The 17,448-nt window shown below is 46.5% G+C and overlaps 1 protein-coding gene across 5 annotated transcripts in view; it reads left to right on the forward strand.

The window, feature by feature from the left end:
* Positions 1–16,624, forward strand: part of LOC121291477 (discoidin domain-containing receptor 2-like) — a 169,023-nt gene extending 152,399 nt beyond the window's left edge. For all 5 annotated transcript variants that reach the window (XM_041212709.1, XM_041212708.1, XM_041212713.1 and 2 more), the window contains 6 exons: positions 727–971; positions 3,368–3,495; positions 5,499–5,696; positions 7,205–7,439; positions 8,901–9,050; positions 11,869–16,624. In XM_041212709.1, coding sequence (XP_041068643.1) covers positions 727–971; positions 3,368–3,495; positions 5,499–5,696; positions 7,205–7,439; positions 8,901–9,050; positions 11,869–12,009 — 1,097 coding nt within the window. In that variant the 3' untranslated portion in view covers positions 12,010–16,624. The remainder of the gene's footprint in view (positions 1–726; positions 972–3,367; positions 3,496–5,498; positions 5,697–7,204; positions 7,440–8,900; positions 9,051–11,868) is intronic.
* The last annotated feature ends 824 nt before the right edge of the window (positions 16,625–17,448 follow it).

Below are 17,448 nucleotides of genomic sequence, written 5' to 3' on the forward strand. Positions count from 1 at the left end.
TCGCAGAATTGTGGGGCTGGAAGAGATCAAAGAGATAAGGAGGGGCAAGGCCACGCAAGGATTTGAAAATAAGGATGAGAATTTGAAAATCAAGTGTTGCTTAACCGGAGCCAACGTGGGTCAGCCGAGCACCGGGGTGATGGGTGAATGGGGCTTGGTGCGAGTTAAGATGCGGGGCGACAGAGTTTTGGATGGACGCAAGTTTACGGAGGGTAGAACGTAGGCGACCAGCTCGGAGTGCGCTGGAATAGTCGAGCCTGGAGTTGATGAAAACACAAATGAGGGTTTCAGAAGCTGACGAGCTGAGGCAGAGGTGGGTGATGTTGCAGAGGGGGAGGGGGTGGCATAGTGGTATTGTCACTGGACTGGTAATCCAGGGACCCAGGTTTGAATCCCACCAAGGCAGATGGTGAAATTTGAATTCAATGAAAATCTGGAATTAAAAGTCTGATGGTGACCATAAAACCATTGGCCATTGTGGTACAAACCCATCTGTTTCACTAATGCCCTTTAGGGAAGGAAATCCGCCATTCTTCCCTGGTCCGGCCTACATGTGACTCCACAGCAATGTGGTTGACTCTTAAATGCCCTCTGAACAAGGTCAATTAGGGATAAACAATAAATGCTGGCCTAGCCAGCGATACCCACATCCCACGAACAAATTTAAAAAAACCCCATCTCCATAACATCACCCACCCCTGCCTCATTCTATCCTTTTACTTTCAGCATGCAATGGAGAGTACGCGGAGCCTGATCTCACCAAGGTGGCCTTCCAAACGGGATTCCAGAACAGCGTGCCACACTATGCCGAGGCAGACATCATCAACCTCCAGGGAGTAACAGGGAATAACACCTACGCTGTACCCGCCATCACCATCGACGCGCTGGCCGGGAAGGATATCGCCGTCGGCGAGTTTCCACGGCAACGACTCATTTTCCGAGAGAAACTGGGGGAGGGGCAGTTTGGAGAGGTAAGCCGCAGGGGTGGTGGCAGGGAGACTTTTAATCAAATTTGAAGCCTCTACGAAAGGATTTGTGAATAAACTATTCCCTGTTGATCACTTTGAATAATCCCAAACACGAGTGCCAGCTGTAAAACAACGTACAGTAACTTGGATGTAGTTCGGTGAAACTAGGCAGAGGGACTCCAGTGTGTCAATAATGAGCTGGTCACTCCTGCACAAAATGATAAAATGACCATGACGGTGGTTTCGCTGAATCCTAAAGCACAAAAGGAGGCCATTCTGCACATCGTTCCTGTGTTGGCTCTTTGAAAGAGCAGTCCAATTGGTCTCATTCTCTTACCCTTTCCCCCTTGCTCCAAAAATGTTCACCCTTCACCCTGTTCCCTCTTGACGGTTACTATTGAATCTGCTTCCTCCACCTTTGTAGGCTGTGCATTCTCACTGCGTCAAAAAATGTTTCTCACCTCCCTTCCGAGTCTTTTGCCAATCGCCATAACTCTTGTGTCCTCTGGTTACCAGCACCTCCTGCCACTGGCAACAGTTTCTCCTTAGTTACTCTGTCAAAATTCTTTATGATTTTTGAACACTCTATTCCATCTCCCCTTAACCTGTTCTGCTCTGAGGAGAACAACCCCAACTTCTCCAGACTCTCTCTCTGCATAGCTGCAGTTACTCATCCCGATATCAGTTCAGTAAATCTCTTCTGCACATGCCCTCCAAGGCCTTGCCATCTTTGCAAAAGTCTGGTGCCCAGAGGGGGAAGACGGTGGCATAATGGTAATGTCAGTGGACTAGTAATTCAGATGCTAATGCTTTGGGGACACAGGTTCAATTTGGAATTTAAATTCAATTTAAAAAATCTGGAATTGAGATACAGCCTCAGTAATGGCGACCATGACATTGATGGTCATAAAAAAAAAACCCATCTGGTTCACTAATGTCCTTGAGGGAGGGAAATCTGCCACCCTTACCTGGTCCGGCCTACACATGACCCCAGATCCACAGCGATGCGATTGACTCTTAAAATGCCTCCTGAAATGGCCTAGCAAGCCACTCAGTTCAAGGAAACTTAGGGATGGGCAACAAATGCTGGTCTTGGCAGTGACGCCCGCATCCCATGAAAGAATAAATGAAAAGAAAGCTGAGGCTAACTATTGCTTTAGGTTTAGCCTAATTTCCTAGCTTTTCCACTCTGAGAGGGACAACATATGTTTTATCAACAGCCTTTATCAATTCGTGCTGCCACCATCAAAGATTTGTGCATGTACACCCACAGGTCTCCCTGTTCCTACAACCCCTTTAAAAATTGTACGATTAAGTTTGCATTGTGTCTCTTCATTCTTCCTACACTTCTCTGCATTAAATGTCACCTGCCATAGGTTTCAGTGTTTACCCCTAGGGCAGGTCACACCCAGAAACATGGTGGGTGACAGTGCCATGCCATTAATCGAAGCTGCCCGATATCCCTCCATTTAAATTAAAACAAAGGATACAGGGCAGGCTCTGAATGCAGGAGCGCAACCTTTGCCGCCCAATTTTGCAGTAAGTGGAGGGTCCTGAACCAGAGGCTACAGATTAAAGATAATTGGCAAAAGAGCCGGCGGAGGAAATGAGGAGTGTTATAATATGGGTTCTTTAGATGTCTGAATGAGGAGATCTTGAGAAATGAACCCTTTATTGGTAGTCTTTAACTATTTACAGATCCCAGATTACTGTTTTGGGTCGGTTAGCTCATTTGGCTTGACGGCTGGTTGTGATGTAGAGTGATGCCAAGAGTACGGGTTCAATTCCAATACCAGCTGAGGTCATCCATGATGGCCCCGCCTTCTCAACCTCACCCCTCGCCTCAGGGGTGATAACCTTCAGGGTATACGCACCACCAGTCGTCTCTCTCTAATGAGACAGCAGCCTCTGGTCCTCTGGGACTACGGTGACTTTCACTAGCACTATCTTGCATGGCACATGGCATGCAGGCTTGCTGCTTCTAGAGTGTTCTCTCTAGGCTGTTCTCTCTAGGCTATTACCATGTGACTCTATACATCATACCGTGGGCAGTGCTATTCTCCAGTCCCATGTTAGCCCTTGCTCTGCTGAGCACCTTTACATTACAATGGCATGCAGGCAAAAAGGGAATTGGATATATATTTAAAGAGGAAAAATAAGCAGAGCTATGGGGAAAGGACAGCAGCGGGAAAGGGACTTCCATGAACACAATGAGCCGAATGGCCTCCTTTTGCATTGTAAAAACCCACGGCTTCTCAACAGAGAGTTGTGGCTGATATCAAGAGGTTATAGAGGGCTTGGACTTTGCTGCCTGAACAGAACTGGCCGGATTCTTTTGAGAAGTCAGTAGTGGAGGAACACACTAAAGCCAATATGTTCTCTCTCCTATCTTCCTCCAGGTTCACCTGTGTGAAGTGGATAGTCCTCAGGATTTGGAGAGCCTGGGATTCCCCCTCAACATCCGCAAAGGGCGCCCCCTGATGGTGGCAGTGAAAATGCTGCGCTCGGATGCCACTAAGAATGCCAGGTGGGGCAGTCGGCCACTGCAAGCGCTCTTTGTTTTCTTCCCTTCGCCCACAACTCGGAGCGATCGGTTCAACCCTCTTTAGCTCTGCAAGCCCTTTGTGTGTGTGTATGTGTGTGTCTGTGTGATGCATTTTGAAGCAGTCTCTCTGCCAGGAAATGGAGCAGTAGCAATACCGTGTGGTGATCTCCTTGCCTGAACTTAAATACGAAAGTTGTCTTCGGAACAGCTGGAGTTCTTTTAGCACTCAAGCCTGTTTTGCCATTCCATGAGATCGTGGCTGATCTGAGACCTAACTCCAAAAACCCATTTTTGCCCAGTATCCCTTAATACTATTGGATAACAGGAATCTATCAATCTTAGCATCAATTTCCATTCGTGGCAGAGAGTTCCAAACTTCGACCACCCTTTGTGTGTGCAAGTGTTTCCTAGTTTCACTCTCGAAATGTCTTGCCCTAATTTTAAGTGATTTGTCTTACCCTTGACTCTCCAACCAGCTGCACGCATTTCTCAACCTTCATTGCAGCATCTTCAACCCTAACTGCATTTGGCATGTTCACCTTGAAGAGTTGACCCTTACTAAACTTCCAACCCCATATTCTCTCAATCACCAAGACTGCCAATGTCCCACCTTCTAACCTCTGTAAATCTGAGCTCATCTAAAACTCTGCCACCCAGACAAACCATAGAAAACATATGGCACAAAAGGAGGCCATTCAACCCATCATGTCTGTGCCAGCTGAAATAAGACTAGCCGCCCATTCTAATCCCACCTTCCAGCACCCGGTCTGTGGCCTTGCAGGTTACAGCAATTCAGGTGCAGATTTAGGTACCTTTTACCACCAATCTGGGCAGTGAATTCCAGGCATCTACCACCCTCTGGGTGAAAAAAGGTTTTTCCTAATATCCCCTCTAATCCTTCTACCAATCACCTTAAATCTGTGCCCCCTGGTTATTGACCTCTCTGCTAGGAGAAGCAAGACTTTCCTGTCTACTCTATCTAGGCCCCTCATAATTTTGTACACTTCAATTAAGTCACCCCTCAGCCTCCTCTGTTCTAAGAAAAATAATCCTAGTTTGCCTAATCTTGCCTCGTAGCTGCAATTTTCAAGCTCTGACAGCCTTCTTGTAAATCTGATGCTGTTAGACCTGCTGCATTTTTCCAGCATTTCTGGTTTTTGTTTCAGATTTCCAGCATTCGCAGTATTTTGCTTATATTCTTGTAAATCTCCTCTGTACTCCAGTGCATTTATGTCCTTCCTGTAATGTGGTGGCCAGAACTGTACACAAAACTTCAGCTGTGGCCTAACCAGCGTTTTATACAGTTCCAACATTAAATTCCTGCTTATGTATTCTATATCTCGTCCGAATAAAGGAAAGCATTCCATATGCTTTCTTTACCACCTTATCCACTTGTCCTGCCACCTTCAGGGATTCGTCGACATGTACTCCAAGGTCTCTCACTTCCTCGACCCCTCTCAATATCCTCCCGCTTATTGCCCTCCCAAAATATACCTGTGTCCTAACTCACATCAAGCCCCATTCACCCATCATCCTCTGTGCTCACTGACCTGCATTGGCTCCCAATCCATATAAAATTCTTAGCCTGGTTTTGCAAAGCCCCACCAAATATCTGTAATCCGCTCCAGCCCCAAAATGCTCCGAGATATCTGCGCCCCTCTAACTTCGGCCTCTTCGGACATGCTTTTAGCTGCCTAGGCCCAAACTCTGGAATTACCTCCCTCCCTCTCTCCTATTAAGGTCCTCCTTAAACTCCACCTCTTCAACCAAACTGGTCACCAGTGCAAACATCTCCTGCTGTGGCTCGGTGTCAAATTGTTGTTTGTTTGTCTCCTCTGTGAAGTGCCTTGAGATGTTTTGCGATGCTAAAGGTGTTACATAAATGCCAGTTGTTGTTTTTGTTGTTGCCATGTACAGAGCCACTAAGATGGAGTCTGGGTTACGAGCGATTGCTCCGTGTTTGACCTTTACCCCTCTGCCTACAGGAACGACTTCCTAAAGGAGGTGAAGATCATGTCGCGGCTCAAGGATCCCAACATTATTCGCTTGCTGGGTGTGTGCGTACGTGATGATCCGCTCTGCATGATTACAGAGTATATGGAGAATGGAGACCTCAACCAGTTCCTAGCCAGTCATGAGCTGGAGGAAAAGATTGCTGGTGCAAGTGACGTGCCGAACATCAGGTTAGAACCAATAGCAGCAAAGGAGAAACGAGCACTGCTGTCACTCAAAAGCGGCATTGTAACCCTTTATCTTGTTGAGCAGCCTTGCTTTTTGTGCAGTTATTTATCTGAGTCATTATGACACAAAAGAACGCCATTCGGCTCATCGTCTCCAGGCCAGCTGTCTTGTAAAACAATCCAGTCAGTACTCCGACCCCCTGTACCCCTGCAAGTTTATTTCCCGCAAAATCCCATCCAATTTCCTTTCCGCAATGGTTCATCGTCCCTGCTTCCACCATCCTTGTAGACAGAATTCCAAGTCATTACCACCTGCTGCCTAACAAAGTTCTTCCTCACATACCTCCCCGATCCAAAACTCAAAGCCTGTGCCCCTTAATCCTTGTACCGTCAACTAATGGGAACAGCTTTTCCTTGCCTACCATATCCAAACCTATCGTAATCTTGTACTCCTCAATCAAGTCTCCTCTGAACCTCCTTTTGCTCCAAGGAGAACACCCCAGGATGTAGAGCGGCTTTTCATGAGCGCCCATGGCTCAGTGGGTAGCGCGCTTGCCTCCAAGTCAAGAGGTGGTGGGTTCAATTCCCGTGCCAGAGGTGTGAGCCCGAATCGAGGCTGATACTCCAGATACTCTGATGCTCATGTCTTGAATTTCCAGAGGGAGCCCTGGCACTCTCAGAAGATGATGCCTTTCACATGTGACGTTAAACCGGGGCCCTTGTCTGCTGCCCCGAGTGGATGTAAAAAATCGCAAAGGCCACGATTTCAGAGAAGCACATGAGAAAGCTCTTCCCCGGCATCCTTCACAAGATTGATCACTCAACCTACATCACTGAAACAGATAACCCCTGGTCGATTAACACCTTGCTGGTTGTGGGATCTTGCTGTGCAGAAATTGGCTGCCACTTTTCTTATATTGCGACTGCACTTTAGGAAAGTACTTTATTGACGGCAAAGCACTTTGGGACCACCTGAGATCACAGAAGATGTCATATAAGTGCAAGCTCTCCCCTTTCTTCCCTCATTCTTTCTTCCTACAAACATACAAATTAGGAACAGGAGTAGGCCATTCAGCCCCTCGAGCCAGCTTCACCATTCAATAAGATCATGGCTGATCTGACTGTGGCCCCATTTCCACTTTTCCACCTACCCCTCCAATAACCTTTGCCTTAGAAATATTCAATGGCCCTGCCCTCCGCCACTCCCTGGGGAAGAGAGTTCCAAAGGTTCATGTTGAGAGAAAAAAAAAATTCTTCTGCCCAATAGTTATGACTTCGCAGCCTGGCATCAGGTGAGCAAATTTTTTTGTGTGCCTTCTCCACTGCCTCAATATCCTTTTATATAATATGGAGACCAGAACTGTTCGCTGTACTCCAAGCGCGGTCAAACCAAGGCCCCTACAAGTCTACCATAACATCTCTGGTTTTCAGTTCTATAGTTTCCCAAATCAAGAATGTGGTTCACCATCTTTGTACCTCTCTCTCTCTCTCTCTCTCTCTCTCTCTCTCAGTTACCCCAGTCTGGTGTACCTGGCCAGTCAGATAGCCTCGGGCATGAAGTACCTTGCCTCGATGAACTTTGTGCACCGTGACCTTGCAACCCGCAACTGCCTGGTCGGTGAGAACTACACCATCAAGATCGCCGACTTCGGGATGAGCCGGAACCTGTACGCGGGAGATTACTACCGGATCCAGGGGAGGGCCGTGCTCCCCATTCGCTGGATGGCTTGGGAAAGCATCCTGCTGGTAAGCAGTGACGGTGCTGACATTGACTGTTGCCCCCTGCCTGGCCTTTACTCTCCAGGTGCCCCGTCTTTCAGATGAGATGTAGAGTTTGGGGGTTGGGGTTGGGGAAGCAACCCTGGCGCGTCCATCGGGGAACTGGCAGGATCGAGCGTGCCGCTGGTGAAACACACCTGTCTCCATCTTATCAGAGGGTGTTTCTTTCTTTTGGAATGTGGGCACCACTGCTAAACCATCATTTTTATTGCCCATTCCTAATTGCCCTTGAGAAGGTGGTAGAGAGCTACCTTCTTGAACCGCTGCAGTCCAGGTGTTGTAGGAACACCCACAGTGCTGTTAGAGAGTTCCAGGATTTTGACCTGGCGATGGCAAAGGAAAGATGATGTAGTTTCAAGTCAGGAGGCACGTGGCTTGGAGTGAAACTTGCAGGTTTTGGTGTCCCCATGTATTAGGGTGTGTATTCAAGTCAAATCAGGCACAAAGAGAAATGGAAAGAGGGAGAAAGAAGATTGGATTGAGAGAGGGGGAGAAAAGAGAATAAAAGGAAAAGTAGGAAAATAGATTAAAATTTTAAAAATTGAAACTCTTTACATCTCTAACAACAGGAATGAGATTGAATAATTTAATTTGTTCCTTTCTGGGCCAGAGATATTGTTTGGCATTGCATTAACAATGGTCACATAGCTACTAAAAACAAAGGTATTTACGCTCTTAATTTTTAAAAATTCGTTCAGGGGATGTGGGCTTCGCTGGCTGGGCCAGCATTTATTGTCCATCCCTATTTGCCCTTGATAGGTGGTGGTGAGCCGCCGCCTTGAACCGCTGCAGTCCATATGGTGTAGGTACACCCGCAGTGCTGTTAGGGAGGGAGTTCCAGGATTTTGACCCAGCAACAGTGAAGGAACGGCGATATATTTCCAAGTCAGGATGGTGAGTGACTTGGAGGGGAACTTCTAGGTGGTGGTGTTCCCATCTATCTGCTGCCCTTGTCCTTCTAAATGGTAGTGGTTGAGGGTTTGGAAGGTGATGTCTAAGGAGATTTTGTGAATTCCTGCAGTGCATCTTTTAGGTGGTACATAACTTTCTAGGATGAATTTGATGGGCAATTCATGTGCAAATGCAGAATATTAGCAAAACGAATTGGCAGGTTGAGGGCGAGGTACCATTTGTGTAAAGCAATGCGTGAAACAACATAAAATCAGCCAGCAAGTTTTGAAGATTTATAACTCGTATCTTATCCCACTGTCCTCCGAACGCGTTGGTTAATGTGTGAACTGGGCCATTAATTTCTTCCAGCAGAATTTGACCCGATCAGATTTATTGCTTTGAATTGCGCATGTTGTGGGTCACGCCCAGCAGAGCCCGAATGAACATCTTGAGTTGCTGTCGTTTGTACACGCGGCGCCATGCTGTCGATGGGAGGGAGATGCTCATTTTCCACTTGTGATTCCCTTCACCTTGCAGGGAAAATTCACCACTGGCAGCGACGTCTGGGCATTTGGCGTCACCTTGTGGGAGATCCTAATGCTGTGTAAGGAACAGCCCTACTACCACCTAACAGACGAACTGGTCATTGAGAACGCTGGCGAGTTCTTCAGGGAGCAGGGCAAACAGGTAACACTAAGGAAAGGGGTTTTGGAGGGGAGAATAGAAAGGAGAGTAGACAATTCATCCCCTCAAAACCATTGTATAAGACGCTTACAGCATGGAAACCGCTCTTTTTTTATTTGGCCCAGCTGACCCATGCCGGGGTTTGTGTTGCACACGCGCCTCCTCCCAGCTTACGTCATCCCACCCTATTAGAAATCCTGGGCACCACACTTTAGGAAGGTTATGGAGACTTTAGAGAGTGTGAAGGAAAGATGTACGAGAATGGTTTCAGGAATGAGGATCTTTGGCTTCAGCAATGGATTGGAGAAGCTGGGGTTGTTCTCCTCCCAGAAGACAAGGCGGGATATTTGATAGAACTGTTGAAAACCATGAGGGGCCCAGACCGAGTAGATGAGGAGAAACTGTTCCTATCAGCGTAAGGGTGGAGAACCAGAGGGTGCAGATTTAAGATGAATAACAAAAGCGCCAGAAGGGACACAAAGAAAAACTTTCCTAAACGCAGGGAAGTGGTTAGGATCTGGAAGGAACTGCCTGAGCGTCTGGTGGAGGCAGATTCAATTGTGGCTTTTTTAAAATTCGGTCATGGGATGTGGGTATCGCTGGCTAGGCCAGCATTTATTCCCCATCCCTAATCGCCCTTGTTAAGAGGGCTTTTTAAAAATTGAACCACATTTCTCTGGGTCTGGAGTCACATGTAGGGCAGTCCAGGTAAGGACAGCAAATTTCCTTCTCTAAAGGACATGAGTGAACCAGATGGGTTTTTATGACAATCAGCAATGGTTTTGTGGTCACCATCAGACTTTTAATGCCAGATTTTTATTGAATTCAAATGTCACCATCTGCCGTAGTGGGATTCGAGCCTGGGTCCCCAGAGCATTACGCTGGGTCTCTGACTTTCAAAAGGGAATTGGATAAGGACCTGAAGAGAGAAAATAGGCTCCAAGGAAGGGCAGGGCTGGGACTAACTAAATTATTCCTCCAGAAAGTCAGCAGGGGCTCAACAGGCTGAATGGCCTCCTCCTGTACAGTAACAGATGTATGATTCCATAATCCTATATCTCTTCTCCCTCATGTGCTTCTCTAAATTCCCCTTAAATGTGCATCTGTGCTGCTCACTCAACTACCCCTTGTGGTATTCTCATCACTGCCTGGGTAAAGAAGTTCCTCCTGAATTCCTAATTGAAATTATTCTTGACAACCTTATATCTTACAACCTCCAGTCTGGACTCCGCCCCACCACATAGCGCACCACGCCCACCCAAACCGCCCTGACAAGCGGGAACATTTTCCCTGTGTTGAACTTATCAAACCCCTTCATAATTTTAGATCTCTGTAAGGTCATCCCTTCCCTTTTCTAGAGCAGTTGGATTTTGACCGATCTATAGTTTAACTCCATTCATCCACAAAAAGATCCAAATTTCAGTTTATTGGGGGGTGGGGGTTGATTGAAATCATTGGGCAGGATTTTTCGGAAAAGTTGATGGGGAACACATCCCCGCCAACATCGGCTGTCCCATATCCGAAAGACTAGAAACGGGTCTTCTGCCCCTCACTCAGGAGGAGGTCCTGCAGTCTGATTGGCCAGCAACTCTGTAGTCCCAGCAGCGCCACTGGGAGGGGTGGACACTGCTGGGACTACAGGCAGCCCCCAGATTCTAGGAACCGGGATCCGAGGGCAAAGGTAATTCTGGAGGTGGGGGGGGGTTCTTGTGTCAGGGACAGGAGGGGAGGGGGCGGGGAGGGGTTGCAGGGTCATGTTCAAAAGGCCCAATCAGGAAAGGGAGCCCATGAAAGAGGTACCCCCTCTTTATCTGCCCAAGGCCCAAGCAGAATAACTTGCTGCACCTACCCCACCCACTCCTTGGCCTCCTGCCAGCCTCAAAATCGCAGCCGATTAAGGACGTCAGTTGGGCAAGGGCAGGCCGCACCCGCACTCCTGTAAAATTTGTGACGGGTCAGGGACTGGCACGTAGACAGCGGGAACCCCACCCACCATCTGGCCACCCCAGCCACCTTCTGCAGACCTGTGGACAGTAGCCTGTAACATTATGCCCGTTAATACAGGAACTTACAAAAAAAAAAGCAATATACATCCTGAAATATTCTCCTGCCTGCTTAGCTAGTTAGGCCCAAGATCCAGTGGTCAGCTCCGGGGCCTCAAAAATCTGATCGTTTAGTGGGATCCAGGAGTGGGGGAAGGGTTGCTGACAGGGCAGGGCTGCGTGAGGCTTCTTACACTGCACATGTTTCTCCAACATCAAGCAAAAATATGTTTAAGAATAATTTTTATGCTGTCAAGGCTAGTTTGCTCGAGGCCCCAACCATCCCCCACTCCACCGCCCCCCCCCCCCCCCCCCCCCCCCCCGCTCCCCCCCCCCCCACCCCACCCCCATTCAAGCCTCTGCCTCCCAAGTCCACAGTCCACAAGGGCTGTTGAAAAACCAACTCTGGGCTGGATAGTCAAAGTGGGAGAGGGGAAGGGAGGCATTCAGTGGTGGAGGCAAAATCCTGCCCCATTAGAAGCGCCCGTGTCGCTCGGAAACTGTCAGTCAATTTAGCTTGGGATCTTTCACTTCCTCTTACAGAAGAAGTGTTGACCATTCAGGTACCCTAAGAACTTAAGAAGTAGATGCAGGAGTAGGCTATTCGGCCCTTCGAGCCTGCTGCACCATTCGTTAAGATAGTGGCTGAACTTTTACGTCGACTCCGCTTTTCCACGCCCTACCACCCACCAACTCTGCCCCCCACCCACCCATGTCCCTCAATTCCCTGTTTTGAGAATTGGGTCAACACTTACATCCTCTGCCTTGTTTTCCTGCAGGTCTACCTCCCCTGCCCGCCGATTTGCCCTCAAGCTCTCTACAACGTTATGGTCCGTTGCTGGTGCCGGGATTCGAAAGATCGACCGATGTTTCAGCAGATCCACCAATTCCTAACGGAGGACGCAACGAATATGGTGTAGGGGGACTTCTGATGGGTGCCGAGAGAGACAATCCCTGAGACGACCAAGTTGAAAAGACGATCATGGAGAAAGAGGGTCTTTCGGTTGGGGGGTGGGGGCCAGCAATGCTTCTAGAATTTTCTTCTGGGGGCTGGGGGAGGAGAAAGCCTCTGGCGTTTGCAGGTCACTTTTCTTTAGTTCTGACATAGCCATCCGAACGGAACTTGAGCGAAACTCAATCCTATGCACTTAGCCTCATCACAATTCATGTTGCTTCCCAGAGTCGACTTATAGATTCCAGGACTGCTGATACATCTGCCAGGATCTGCTGTTTTAACCCCTCTCCCTACTCCCGCTGACCTAGCGATAATCTGCTAAATTAAGCTCGGGAGACAGTTTTCTCCAGCTATAGCCTGGGGAAGGCAGGGTAAATGCCTGCTGAGGAATTATCGCAACTGGCGATCCCGCCTTCTTGGGGAAACACTGGAATTTGAAACTTTAGGACGGGCGAGAATGTTCCACGACATCTCTCTCCTTGCAGCTCGTCATGCTTTTCATCTCGACTTCACACCGGTTTAAGGCGTGGTCCTTGGTGGAACGATTTTTTTTGCACCGCCATCTTGCCTTTCTCGAGCCTTGAACACGTTGTATTACTGTGACTCCGAATTTTTTTTTTTGACTACTACAGTACAAGTGACCGTTAGAGAAAATACGGATACATGGCATAGAGAGAAAATGTGTGCCAGCAGCACGTGTTGTGTGTGTGTGTGCGTGTGTGTGTATGTTAACGGGCAGAGAAAACAAGGCAGAATGGGACACATTGTCCAAACATTCAAACTCAATGCATAGGAGATCAAGAGTATGTGCGCCCGTGTATCAGAATGAGAGAGAAAATTACTGTTATATGTTTACTACGATCACAAGCGGAAAAATAATTGGATTGTAGGTGCAGCTCTGTCAAGCATTATCTGCTTTGCGAGCCCAGTTTAACTAGAAATGTAACTACTGAAGTACAGATTTCCCCCACCCAGCCCCCATGGAGACCACCAGGATGGGTTTCTGTTGGGTTACGGAATACATGCAACATTGGTTTCCCTATCTGGGCCAATGCTGGACTACTGTAAAATGACTTGACCGCCACCCCATAATGAGGACAGGTTCAAGACCCTGGAGTTTGCTGTTAAAAAGATGGGCAATTCTCTAATCAGTGACTCTTCAATCATCAGATTACGATGGGGCTCACTATTAAGCATTGAAAGGCAGTAGTACAAATTGGTGGAGGAACTTTTCGAATGGCTGTTGTATAATAGTCGAAGCTCCAGCCACTGCTTTGGGCACAGTTTCATTTGTTGTACACAAAATGAACCGGCTGGTGATTTATTTTCTTAGCATTTATGTAGTTACTGCTCTTGGTGCGGAAGACACAGGCATGAATTTGGGCAAGTAACCTTGTGGTAAAGTGCCAAACTCAAATAGCCAGTAGACTGCGTGATAATTGATTCGGGAGCTGGAAAAACTGGTAGACTGTTATAGGCCTGGCCCATTAATTCGAGGTTGCCTTCAACAGGAGGAGCCCTGACAATATCAATGAGAGCTACCAAACTACTGAGAGGGCTGGCTCCAATGTTGAAAGCATCCAACCAGTTACTAGATGTAGACTAACTACTGATCAAACATCTGACTACTAAATATAAAGATGACCGCAGAGTTTAAATTGCAAATTGTACGTAGCATTGTTTCCATTATTCCAGTGCTTCATTGTCAAGCTATCCCAATCCCTTTAGCCTTTTCTTGCTGTTAAGCCAGGCCTGAAAACATGATTGGCAGTCTGAAGTAAAACAAAACACTGGCTGCCGTCTCCAATCTCATGGGCCGTTTCTTGAAGTGGGCAGCTGGTTTAACTGGAGTGGGGAGGGATTTAGGAATCCACAGGATCGGGTGCCCCCCTGGTTTTATGATCCACTCAATTTTAGTCCCCACTGAAGGTGACAGAGATTCGTGGGTTTCCCCTGTGGCAACTCAGGTTAAAATTATCATTCATCACATTAGGTTGAAGGTTACACTGAAATGCAATTTTCCGACTTGCAGTTTGAATTGCTGGCTGCGGCTCTGTTTCTTTTCTCCTAAGTGATAAGAGCACTTCACTGTTCCTTCTGCTTTCTCACGCTGTTTACCATTCAGAGTTGTATAGACTTACTTCGAGTCGCACAGAAACAGGCCATTCAGTCCAATTGGTCCATGCTCCCCCGATAGTCCACACGAAACTCCTCCAACCATTCTTCATCTCACCCTATTGGCATAACATTCAATTCCTTTCTGCTTCCTGTGCTTGTCTAGCTTTGCCTTATTCCCATTAATTACAACCTATGGGCTAGGAACAACATTAGGGTATATGCTCGTGTTGGGATTCCTCCTCTCCCCACTATTTCAATGGTGACGTGAGCTCATTTATTTCAGTGTGGCCAGCAATATTTTGCAGTCTTCCCTCTGCTTCGCTGTGGGCTAGACCAACCATTGATCTCATTGGTATCATTGAGTTGAAGACTTAAATACCTCCACATGCATATGTATACATAATTGGATAAGATGTCTCCTGTTGTTCTTTTTGTCACAAAAAGTGATGCTACCTGAGGAGAATAACTTTCAAAATGGACACCAGGCAAAAGGGGAAAACTAAAGACTAATTAAAAATCTGTTCATTGTATCCGACACATTGCAAGAGGCAGATATTACTCGTGCCTTCTTGCAAGATGGGGGAGCCTATCAAATAAGTACACACACTATAAGACACACAGACGCCTGCAGCACAGTTTTAGTGTGCAATAATGTAGTAGTTATGTTACTGGATTAGTAGTCCAGAGACTGACTGGATTAATAATTCAGAGACGGGAGTTCAGATCACGCTGTGGCAGTTTGTGATTTTGAATTCAGTTAATTAAATATATCTGGAGTAAAACGTTAGGATCAGCAATGGTGGCCATGAAATTATCGGATTGTCGTAAAATCCCGTCCGGTTGACTCGTGCCCTTTGGGGAAGGGAATCTGCCGTCCATATCTGGCCTGGCCTCCATGTGACTCCAGACCCACAGCAATGTGGTTGACTTTTAACTGCCCCCTGTAATGGGCTAGCAAGTCACTCATTCATCAACTTTTCAAGGGCAAATAGGGATAAGCAATAAAAGGGTTGCATCGCCAGTGCTCTCCACATCCCTTGAATGAATAAATAAAAAGCGACCATTCTGCCCATCATGTTTTTGCTGGCTCGTGGAGCAATTTAAAACCTCTCTGTCATGCCTGCCTGCCAATGGTCTTGTATCTTTGTCTGCTGCAGGACTTTCTGCATTGGTGCGGATAAGCAACCAGCCAATGTCAATGTGGGGAATTGAAGATGATGCACAATTACTTTTGAGAGTTTCCCTCATCCTAAGCCCTTAGTTCAGATAATATTTTACAAAAGCGACTATTTACCTTAAGGCAACTCCAGGTATCTGACAGGAAGCAATCTTAACCAAATGGGAAACCGAGGGAATTAGGTCAACAACACCCCCATCCCACTTGAAGATCCATAAACTAGGCTTTTATGCTGGGATATAGCAGGTAAAGGGGAAATTTGAGTAAGGATTTTAGAATTTTGAAAAGAATAGACAGGGTAGATTGAGAGAGTTTTTTCAGTGGTGGGGGAGTCCAGGACAAGGCGACATAGCCTTAAAGTCAGAGCTAGACCATTCAGGAGAGAAGGCAGGAAACACTTCTCAGTTAATTATTTAACATCTGCAGTCACTAGATTTTTGCTAGCCAAGGTGAATGGAGCCAAGGAAGGTAGATAGAGTCAAGACGCATGTCAGTTATGATCTCACTGAATGGCAGAACAGGCTCGGGAGGGAAGGTGCTAAATGGCCTCCTCCTGTTCCTACATTCCCCTGTGCTTTTTTTTTAATTTTCCTTTACATTTGCCTCAGTGGAAAATAAAATGGGGCGGATTAGAGAAAGGGAGGCTGACGCTTGCTTAAAATTGTCCTTATGGAAACCACTGGTACAAGGTATTGGTTGGGAGATACTTAAAACCCTGTTCTTGGGCAGGACTTCTGCTGCTTTGTGAATACTGATTCCTTCACCACCTTTCATGAGTAAATGCAGTGCTTTAAATACTTTGCCCTGTTTGTGTAACAGTTATCGTTTCTAAAGTTTTAGACCTTCAATACTGCCAGGTTGTATTGAACTATCTATGAACTCAACTACTGATCAAATTAAACCTTAGATATTTGACCTTAGACATTTGACCTGGAAGATAGGAACTTGGTGGAAGTGTTCTTAAATCATGTAAAGAGTAGCTGGTAATCCGGATGTTAAAAGTTATTGACGGTGAGTAAATATTTGTGTAGCGTAGATGTTTAACAGATGTTGGTTATTGTGAGATGTTGATGGAGAATTTTTTTCCCCTTAATCCTTTTGTCTTACGCTGGATTCAAACTGTTTTGTTGAGGATGTGTACATATTTTACAAAGAGATTTTTATGGTAATATATATGAAATCACTTTGGAGCTTCTCTGTAGGTCCTACTCATGCTTGCATTTTTTTTAGACGTTTGTAATAAAGTCTCCTTTGACTATTGAAAATAAAAGATGCTTGGAGATTGTGTTATTAACTGTTCCTTTCTTGGTGTCCGTTGTGGCTCAGTGTGTAGAACTTTTGTTTTTAAGCTAGATGGTTGTTGGATCAAATCCCATTCCGGAGACTTGGGCACAAACGCAAAAACATCTCAAGCTGACAATCCCAGTGCAGCACTGAGTGAGTGCTGCATTGTTGGACTTGCCATCTTTTGGATGAGATGTCAAAGTGAGACCACCCCCCTGCCCCACTCCCCCCAACGTACCCACCGTCTGCCATTTCAGGCGGACAGAAGAGGTCCCAAAGCATGAAGAATAGGAGAGTTTGGCCAATATTTATCCCTCAACCAACATCGCTAAAAGAACAGATTATTAGCTCACTATCGCATTGCTGTCTGTGGGAACATGCTTTGTGCAAATTGGCTCCTGTGTTCCCTATATTACAGCAGTGACTACATTTCAAAAGTTTTTTGTTTAAAAACCAACAAAAGTCGACTAAAAAGAAATAAAGAGGGAGAAAATAAGCTTTGAGGGTAAACTAGCAAGTAATATAAAAATGGACAGTAAGAGCTTCGTTAAAAAATAAAAAGGAAGAGCGAGGCCAAAGTGAACATAGGCCCCTTAGAGAATGAGGCTGGGGAAATAATAATGGGGAACCAGGAAATGGAAGAAGAGTTGAATAAATACTTTGCATCAGTCTTCATGGCAGTAGACACTAATAACATTCCAAAAATAATAATCAAGGGGAAAAGGCAGGGAGGAAATAAGTACAATAACTACCACTGGAGAAAAAGTACTGGGGAAACTAATGGGGCTAAAAGCCAATAAATCCCCTGGACCCGATGGGTTGCAT

This window comes from Carcharodon carcharias, chromosome 19, assembly GCF_017639515.1.
Source record: "Carcharodon carcharias isolate sCarCar2 chromosome 19, sCarCar2.pri, whole genome shotgun sequence".
Taxonomy (NCBI): Eukaryota; Metazoa; Chordata; class Chondrichthyes; order Lamniformes; family Lamnidae; genus Carcharodon; species Carcharodon carcharias.